The following is a 10,101-nucleotide window of genomic DNA, read 5'->3' on the forward strand; positions in this document are numbered from 1 at the left end:
AATTATTTCCAGAACTATCCATTTGAATTAAATGTCCATTTAGCAAAATCAAGAAAATATTTAATGTAATAAAATAATTATCAAAAATGCACAATCAGAAGCCAGTTTACATATAAATACACACATCTGTGTCTTTTTTTATTTATTAGTTCATTACAAAACCAAAAATTCATTACAGTCTCAAACTCTCAGCCGTCCCATGATGTCTCGATAAATACAGAGAAGTGTTAGTCCTGGTCTGTAGAACTGCTGCTGTTGTTTTCTTCCTCGTTCTCCTCCACATGCTCCTCCTGTGGATTCTGCAGGTCTTTCTTACTACAGTGCTCCCAAACCTCCGTCTCAGTGTACTCCTTCTGCTGCTCGCTGTCACACTGCGTCCTGCAGGGTCTGTTCCTGTAGTGCAGAGACATTTCAGCAATGATCAACCTCTCTTAAAGGGGTCATATGATGCTTTTTTAAAGATCATTATTTTGTGTATTTGGTGTAACAGAATATGTTGACATGCTTTAATGTTCAAAAAACACATTATTTTTCAAATACTGTACATTATTGTAGGTCCTCGTGTATTTATTTATTTTTATGTTGTTTATGTTGAACTAACTGATATAGCAGTCGTCTTAGACTTTATACTGCTATGGATGGATGAAGCACGTATGGGGTAGAATTTGGTTTCCAATTACAGCATATTCACAGCTTTTATTAGGCTAGTGATCTAACTGAACATATGTGACCCTGGAGCACAAAACCAGTCTTAAGTCGCTGGGGTATATTTGTAGCAATAGCCAAAAAAACATTGTAAGGGTCAAAATTATAGATTTTTCTTTTATGCCAAAAATCATTAGGATATTAAATAAAGATCATGTTCCATGAAGATATTTAGTAAATTTCCTACCGTAAAAATATATCAAAACTTAATTTTTGATTAGTAATATGCATTGCTAAGAACTTCATTTGGACAACTTTAAAGGCGATTTTCTCAATATTTAGATTTTTTGTGCACCCTCAGTTTCCAGATATTCACATAGTTGTATCTCGACCAAATATTGTCCCATCCTAACAAACCATGCATCAATGGAAAGCTTATTCATTCAGCTTTAATATTATGTATAAATCTCAATTTTGAAAAATTGACACTTAAGACTGGTTTTGTGGTCCAGGGTCACATATATGAGTGGACATGTTTAAAACACGCCTGTATCCTCAGGTTTTAAACTTTGAGTAAAAAAACTTGAATTAAAATTTGCTCTGAGGTACTGAGCTTATTTTAATATTTGAAAGCATCTGGATAAAGTTAAACAGGAGAACATAACTTACGTTTTGAAATAGTAAATCGCTAGAAATACAGCAAGCATGACTGCGAAGGTGACTGTGATCAGTAAAGCAGCTGGAACAGCTGCAAATCAGAAAAGAGAAAACAGTAAATATAAACAAGCATTTGGGGTTTACCTGAACAATAACTGCTGTCAAATAATGAATAGCAGAATCATACCTTCAACTGGGGTTCCACTCATGAGCAAATGCTTCCCTTCATCATCCATGTGGTAAACAGATGGACTGTGAGAGAGTGAAGGAGGAACATATGTAGAAAGAGAACTGAGCGAAGACGATGGAGAAGGTAGTTTAGAAAATGGGGTTTTCCTCAGATGAACTCCTGCTTGAGCAGTGGGAAAAACAGTTGAATGTGTTGTGATTGGCTTTCTTCTTGTTGTTTGGTGAGCAGTCATGGAAGCCTGGTTTTGCGCCTCAAAATCTGCAAACAGAAACGATTCAGGCTTGTTACATAACAGACATGACAATCAAATAAATCTCAACGGTTACGTTTGCCTTGATCAGGCATTTGTCAATTCATCCCACTCACTTCCTTTCATCTACCACATCCCTGGCCCTCATAGGAAACCAATCTGTGATGATGTTACATCCAGAATTTCCTATTTCCTTGGCACACTAACAGTTTGTGTTGATTTGATGCCAGTTGACACACAAACCTGGAAAGGAGTACATACTAAAAATATATTAGAAAGTTGGCTTGTATTAATAATATGTGGATAGAGTTAAACAGAATGATACTGTATATAATAGATCGGGAATTAATTTGCAATCAATGGGACTTATTCACTAACTACGCATTCGCATATTTGTGCGTAAATATCTGTGTATATAATTCGTCATGATTTGCCATTAAGTTTGCATTAAAATTGATCAAAAACTTGCTTTAAAATTTGAAACTGAAACCACGTTGGAAACCGCATGTAAAAAAAAAAAAATCACATTCTGCGGTGTTACAAACTAGAAATTACAAAAAGCCAATTTTTTAAAATATAATGTTAGCATTGGAATAACTAAGTGACGACTTAAAAGTATGAATTATTTTCTTATTCCTGCCAAATAACCCACATTTTTGGAAAAAAAATACTTAAAGGAGGCAGTCGAGGCCTAATGGTTAGAGTGTCGGACTTGTAACCCGAAGGTTGCAGGTTCGAGTCTCAGGTCTGGCAGGAATTGTTGGTGTGGGGAGTGAATAACCAGCACTCTCTTCCACCCTCAATACCATGACTGAGGTGAGACCCTTGAGCAAGGCACCGGACCCCCAACCAGTGGCATGTTAGAGCATTTTAAATGGGGGGGGCGGTCGGGGGCACTGGCTCAAAAGAGGAGGGCCGGGGGGGGGGGAGGTTGTGTTTGCGGAACGATGTATGTTATAATACATCGTATACACGTCCAGTTTTGTGTGAGTGAAGGAAATCCGCTTGGGAGTGGAGAGATAATCGTCCTCACGCACATGGATCGCGTAACATTATGCGCTCTTGACATTGTCATTAAGATCACACTATAAAAACTGCCTGAAATTAAGTATAAAGAAGAGAAGAAAGCGGTCCTAGGCAGCTGTCTACACATGCCAGGATCCGCCACTGCCAGATGCAGTTAGAAACTTACTAAAAACAAGCCTATCGCAAGACATCTGGTAGGGGGGACACTTGGGGTGGCCAGCCAAATTTCAGGGGGGGGGGCGGTGCCACCCCTGGCCACCACGTAGACACGCCCCTGCTCGGGGGCCCCCCTTAGTAGAAATCATGTTCCACCTTCCGTCCAGTGGTGGAAAGAGTACTGGAAATTTGTACTTAAGTACAAGTACTGTTACATTGCTGAAATAATACTCAATTACAAGTAAAAGTACTGGTGTCAAAACAGTACTTAGGTAAAAGTACAAAGTACTCCTCTCAAAAACTACTAGTTACTACTTACTTTTTAGTCTGCGATATTTAATTAAAAAAATATTAATTCATATGAAAGATCTATGTGGATAATAGCTACTTTGAACAAAACCCACTTTTATCTTATTGACAAAGTATGTGAATTAGTGGTCATGATACAGTCATTTCTAACTTCAATACCTTGAAAAATATCAATATCAAAGTACCCGTGAACCGGAAGTTGCAAGTGACTTCAGTGTTGTGATGTATTTCCAGGTGAAATGGAATATTGAATAAAGGGTGGGGTTTTATTGTGGCGCACCTCCACTCCACCTCTTGCTCATAGCAGATTCACGGTTGGATAGGAGTGGTTAAGAATATCTGCTTGTTACGCCTGACATCATGCTTCACCGCTTCTGGGTCCAAATGCTCTGCCAGACGCCCCAAGAAAACAACAAACTATGCATATATACACCCACAATGCCATGTAATACTTATCACCATACTGAAATCCCGGATGGCCTGACGTGTGTGTGTGTGTGTGTGTGTGTGTTCACTGCTGTGTGTGTGCACTTGGATGGGTTAAATGCAGAGCTCAAATTCCGAGTATGGGTCACCATACTTGGCCACACTTCACTTCACTTGAAAACATGTATCAGAAAGTTTGTTTGTATTAATAAGGACCTGGCTATTCATTTACAATCAGTGGGACTCATTAACTAACCACACACATATTTGTGCGTACAATCTGTGTACGAACCTTAATGATTCATCATTAGGTTTGCATCAAAATTCAGTTAAAATTATACAGTTGTTCTAAAATTATGCATCAACTGAAACCACATGTACAAATAAAGTCACACACTCAGTGGCCTTAGACGCTAGAAATTTTTAAAAGCCAATTTTTAAGAATACACATTTTTAGCAATGAAATAACTAGTGACTTTACAAAATGTTAATGATTTCTGAGCAATAATGAATAAATCAAATAAAAATGACAGCCTACGAAAGGTCCGAAACATCCATATAAAAATGGTTAATTGTGTTTTAAAAATTATACAGTTGTTCTAAAATTATGCATCAACTGAAACCACATGTACAAATAAAGTCACACACTCAGTGGCCTTAGACGCTAGAAATTTTTAAAAGCCAATTTTTAAGAATACACATTTTTAACAATGAAATAACTAGTGACTTTACAAAATGTTAATGATTTCTGAGCAATAATGAATAAATCAAATAAAAATTACAGCCTACGAAAGGTCCGAAACATCCATATAAAAATGGTTAATTGTGTTTTAATTGGTTTTAAAAATTACACACTTTACTTTACTTGACGCAAATCTTGATGCAAATGCATTTAAGAGCTCAAAATGCAGCAGGTGAGAGCATGCAAAACCAAAAGATGAGGTTGTTATGGAATGTGTTCATAATTGTCAATCATTGATATATAACCATGGTGTCTAAAATTATCAAGTAAAATATTTTACCTCTTAAATTGAAGCAAAAGACATCAAATTCTGTACTTGGATTTGCACGCCACACGACAACCCCAGTCTTGCCACTGCCACAGTTTGATTTGACCTGAACTCGGGGAACAACAGCTATTTGCTCGTCTATCCACCCGAACCTGAGATTTAAAAAGAAGAATGTTGATCTTTTTTTTTTTTCATTTACAGTTTAAATAATTCATTTAATGGTCCATACAGCATTATACATTGTTTTGACCTGCATGTCTCCAGACCGTGTTTCTGGGCCTCTGCTACTTGTGCTTTGCTTGCAATAGTCAAACCTAGATGCTCACAAAGATCTCTGGCTGCTGATGCATTTAAGGCATATTGATTTCCAATGGAAGCTTCAATCACACCAGAGATGGTTTGTTTAGGGTTCACTGTTAATCAGAGAGAGAAAAAAAGAAATAGAATACTTAGTTCACATATAACAAACTGTTAAAGGTGAGTCTACATTTGGTCACATTTTTATTATTTATAAGCAGTCAAATATTCAGTCAAATATCTCATGAAAAAAAACTATACATCCACAGATAATTAAGATAAATAAATGCCCATAAAGGACCTACCCTTTACCAAATGGATGTCAAAAGTTAGGCTAGACATGAATAAACCACTGAAAAGCATCATCATCTTCAACATCCTCATCCAGACTCTTGCCATGGCGGTGAAGTCTGCTCTTTCTGAGACTCTGAGCAAAGTGCGATCGGGGATGTGTGCCTGAGTGCCAAGTGGAGAGGTTATAGGGAGGCTAAACTCCCCAGGGGTGCGGCCTGTGCGTAGAGGGGCGGTAATTGCATAAATGACCCGTACAAAGTGTCATGACCAAGAGGAAACAGGAGGCACGCTGGCATCTCTGATGAGGGACCGTGCTCTTCAGGAGTCTGGTTCAGGCCAAGGTGAGAATGTTTTCACCATGAAAACACCCAGTGATGACAGAAGACCTGCTGACGCACTGCACCGCACAGTCAAACGTTTTCATCCTTTGTGTTATAGCAAGTATAGTATAAATCCATAACCTATGGCAGGAAATCCAGAAGCCAGAGGAATGTTCCGGGCATTTTTTCATTTCATTTAAATTTGGTCTCAGATGTTTTTCCTAAGACAACCAATCGCTATGGAATCCCATTTCCACCACATAAGAAAAAAGTTATAATTATGATATAAAAGTCAAAATTATTAAAATTATGAAAAATGATGAGATACAAAAAGTAAATTATGACATACAAATTCCAAATTATGAGATAAACTGATCACTATGGAAGCCCATTTCCACCACATAAGAAAAAAGTTATAATTATGACATAAAATTCTAAATTATGAGATACAAAAAGTAAATTATGACATACAAATTCCAAATTATGAGATAAACTGATCACTATGGAAGCCCATTTCCACCACATAAGAAAAAAGTTATAATTATGATATAAAAGTCAAAATTATTAAAATTATGAAAAATGATGAGATACAAAAAGTAAATTATGACATACAAATTCCAAATTATGAGATAAACTGATCACTATGGAAGCCCATTTCCACCACATAAGAAAAAAGTTATAATTATGACATAAAATTCTAAATTATGAGATACAAAAAGTAAATTATGACATACAAATTCCAAATTATAAGATAAACTGATCACTATGGAAACCCATTTCCACCACATAAGAAAAAAAAATCATGCTTTGGTAAATTATCATGATGACATAAACTGTCAAAATTATGAGATAAAAAGTCATAAAATTCTGAGATAAATTGATCACCATGGAAACACATTTTGATTACATAAGGAAAAAAGTCATAGTTATGACATAAGCAGTCGAAATTATGAGGTACCAAGCCATAACTATGAGATACAATCAAAATTATGACATAAAAAGTGAAATTATTAGATATTAAATCATAAGATAAAAGTTACAATTATGAGATCAAATGTTGTGATTATGAGAAAAAAATTAAAAAGTCCATAGATAAGAGATGTCATCAAAAAATGTCACTTTTATGTCATAATTATGAATTCTTATCTCATAATTTTATTATATTTGTATATGATATGTTTATCAAAGATATTTCAGATCACATGGTGGAAATAGGCTTGCATAAATAGCAAGAGTTCATAAAATATCTGTGAATAGCAGCTCAGATCATTTGATCTTGGAAGAAATTGATGAGACTTCTAACTGATATACTCTGATATACTGTTATATTGTGAGACATTGTTGAGATTTCTTCTAAACACTAGAGGAGATGTATGTGAAATTACTGGGGTCTTTTGGAGACAAGCACATGTCTCAATTGAGCAATCACAATGCTGTCTATGAGGGATTATATTGACATATGGTGAGGAATTAAGCAAACATTTGTGAATATTGTGAATATTCATTTAGATATGTAAAAGTTGTATCTGTATAACCTGTTATTTGTTTTGGTATTACCCAATAGTCAGACTTATTCAGTAATATTACATAATTTCTTTGAATTTCTATGACATAACCAATTAAATATGATTTTTGGTTAAGTGACAAAATATATAAATATAGTCTGTAGTATTTTGTGTGACTTTATATATGACATTAATCGATTTGCAGAAGGGGGTTTGTAGTAAAAGCAAGTCTATGATCACTATCAAGTAACTTTGAATGGACTCTCTGCTGTTTATGAAGGGAGCCACTAGATAGACGACGAGCTCAGATCTTCTGCCTTATTTGTTCGGCTTTGCTTTTTTAAATGGACAATTTCCTCCTGTTCCCTTCTGCTTGCTTATTAACGGGCTGATGTCCATCTAACTTCCTGTGATAGAACGCAGACACAGCTCTATCCAACTTCCGGCAAAACATCTCTCCAACACACACGCACACACGCACACACACACACACACACACACACTTGTACAACATCATCACACTGCCAGGAAGTGACTTGGAAAAAATGAGCAAATAATTTCTCTGAAAAGTACATATTTTATTAGAGTAATATTGGTTAATACTGTGTCAAGTGGAAGATTGTGCTAACGATACTTTGAAATATATGAAACCTGTCAAGAACCTTTTGTCCAAATAAAGAGAAAATAACACACTATATATATATATATATATATATATATATGTATGAAAATAATTATTTTTTTGCACCATGACATTTAAATGGCAATTATTGACATTATTTTAATGATAATTAATTATCATTAGCATAATATGAAAAGAATCTTTCAAGGACCTTTTAATGCAATTTTTTTTATTATTTAAATATACATATGACATCATAGTACCATTTGTTGCACTTAACTCTTTATCACAGAAATGTGAGAATTTGCAGGGGAAATGCAGTTAAAAATAATGGTGTAATGCCAAAAATCTTGATTGTCCTAAAAAATGACAAAGTTAAATGAGATAAAAGTCAAATTGAACATACATTGAAAATGAGATAAAAAGTCAATTATGAAATACTAAGTCTTAATTATGACATAGGTCAAAATTATTAGATAAAAAGCCATAATTATAACATAAGTCAACAATTTTGATAAAGTAAAAAAAAGTTACAATTATGAGATAAACTAATCACCATGGAAGCCTATTTTCCATAATTATGAAATAAAAAGTAAAAAAGAAAAAAAGCTGAAATTATGGCATAAAGTGTCAAACACAATAAGATAAACTGATCATTATGAAAGCCAATTTCCACCACATAAGAAAAAAATGCTTTGGTAAAATTATTACATAAAAATGATGATGTTGAAATTATGAGATACTAAGTTGTCATTAGGACATAAGAAGTAATTCTTATTATTATGGCATAAAAGTCATCATTATGACAAAGTCATGAACTTTAATTGTCCTAAAAAAATAGGCTTAAATTTCTACCACGCATTGAATAGCACATGTACTCTAGAAACAACCACGTGTGATTTTCAAACACCTTTATTACAAGGTGAAGTGGCACAACAGTAAACACAAGCACACATGTGCAAATATGAACTCTCTCATGCTAGTTAAAAGTGCTCTTGAAAATTGTGAAAAATTCTGTACTATTAAACTCAACTACCAGTCGCAAAATATTGCACTTTAGGATCTACCTTGGAATGTCAACTCAAATAAACAACATAAACAATCGCAAAGACTTTAAAACATACTGTACCAAATTCTGTATTAAATATTGTACCTAATATTTCAAATATATATTTCACAAAACCTGAGAAGTTTAATCATAAGGTTCGAGTGGTATAATCATATATCAAACGTGACAGTCTTAAGAAAACGGATTTCAAGAAATCCCAACCTCAAGTATTATAACTTATCAATTTAGTTTACAAAGCAAATCTGATTGCTCATCTAATTACACTTGGTCCCTAAACAATAACAAGTAGTTCTGCTATTTTCTAAATGCAGTGTGAAAGACTGGTAGAAACAATATGAGCTGTGTTTGGTAAGGAAATTGCCAGCAGAATTCCCTTGATCTGTCTCTCCGTGATGGAAGGAAATAATGTCATTCTGGGGCAGGAGTCTTCGACCCTACATTCAGTCCAAAAAACGTCTTGCCTGGGACGGCGGACTTCTCTGCAGACGTGTCTCCGCTCTCACTGTAGCGGTTACTGAAGAAGCTTATGACATTAACAAGTATGAATGAAGCGAAAAACAGAGTGAGGACGATCCAGAGCACTCGATTTCCTCGGAAGAATTTTGGGAATATCCGGTCAAAGACCTCTAATGCCTCCTCGAACCTGCTGCAATAGGACAAAAACAATATGACTACTGATTTATTGACAATGATTTGACGGGCAAACACTTTGAAGTCAGTTACCTATTAGTCTTCCTGTCTTTATCAGTATTTCCTCTTGCTTCCTCCTCAGAGTCCTTCGGCTTCTCTTCCGCTTTCTCTTCCTCCTCCTTCAGCTCTTGAAGTTCTTTAGACCTCTTAAGTCCTTCCTGGTATCTACAGTGAAGTTGATTTCCTTAATTAATATACAGTAGAAGCACAAATTGTCTTCTAAATCCTTCTGTGAAGCTTAAAAAAGTACTGATTACATAAGATCATTTTCAAGAATGTCTATTAAAATGTAAACATACACAATTTAAAAAATGAAACGTGTCCTCATCATTTTTTTTTTTACATTCTACCTAAATTTAGCTTTTAGTCAATCAAAAGATCATGCTAAGATCAGTCTACATAGAGTTTTTTCCCCCTAAAATACAGAACTTTTCTGTTCAACCCTGTTTTGACATTTCACCTTTAAAAAAAAAAAAAGGAATCTAGTGCTGTCAAACGATTAATCGCGATTAATCGCATCCAAAATAAAAGTTTTTGATTAGATAATATATGTGTGTGTACGGTGTATATTTATATGTATATATAAATACACACACACACACACACACACATACATGTATATATTTAAGAAATAT

The 10,101-nt window shown here is 34.8% G+C and overlaps 2 protein-coding genes across 2 annotated transcripts in view; both read right to left on the reverse strand.

The window, feature by feature from the left end:
* Positions 1 to 127: 127 nt before the first annotated feature.
* LOC107553013 (lymphatic vessel endothelial hyaluronic acid receptor 1-like) lies at positions 128 to 5,396 on the reverse strand. Its single transcript, XM_016235089.1, has 6 exons — positions 5,272 to 5,396; positions 4,920 to 5,082; positions 4,682 to 4,821; positions 1,490 to 1,750; positions 1,315 to 1,393; positions 128 to 393 (listed from the first exon to the last, which is right to left on the reverse strand). The coding sequence occupies exons 1-6, from the start codon at positions 5,363 to 5,365 to the stop codon at positions 228 to 230; spliced, it is 903 nt and encodes a 300-aa protein (XP_016090575.1). The 5' UTR covers positions 5,366 to 5,396; the 3' UTR covers positions 128 to 227.
* A 3,171-nt stretch (positions 5,397 to 8,567) lies between these two features.
* LOC107552971 (protein MRVI1-like) overlaps positions 8,568 to 10,101 on the reverse strand; it is a 37,743-nt gene continuing 36,209 nt past the window's right edge. The window contains exons 22-23 of the mRNA XM_016235032.1: positions 9,500 to 9,631; positions 8,568 to 9,422 (exon numbers count right to left, since the gene is read on the reverse strand). Of these exons, the coding sequence (XP_016090518.1) occupies positions 9,185 to 9,422; positions 9,500 to 9,631 (370 nt within the window). The 3' untranslated portion in view covers positions 8,568 to 9,184. The remainder of the gene's footprint in view (positions 9,423 to 9,499; positions 9,632 to 10,101) is intronic.

This window comes from Sinocyclocheilus grahami, unplaced genomic scaffold (assembly GCF_001515645.1).
Source record: "Sinocyclocheilus grahami isolate Dianchi unplaced genomic scaffold, SAMN03320097.WGS_v1.1 scaffold462.1, whole genome shotgun sequence".
NCBI lineage: Eukaryota > Metazoa > Chordata > Actinopteri > Cypriniformes > Cyprinidae > Sinocyclocheilus > Sinocyclocheilus grahami.

What these genes read in the sequence shown, in the direction of transcription:
- LOC107553013 (XM_016235089.1), bottom strand. Translation starts at nt 5,365, where the DNA reads ATGGCAAGAGTCTGGATGAGGATGTTGAAGATGATGATGCTTTTCAGT. An exon ending in CTTTTGCTTCAATTTAAGAG is followed by an intron (nt 1,751 to 4,681) that starts GTAAAATATTTT and finishes TTCTGTTTGCAG; the next exon opens with ATTTTGAGGCGCAAAACCAG. An exon ending in GAGTGGAACCCCAGTTGAAG is followed by an intron (nt 1,394 to 1,489) that starts GTATGATTCTGC and finishes TCTGATTTGCAG; the next exon opens with CTGTTCCAGCTGCTTTACTG.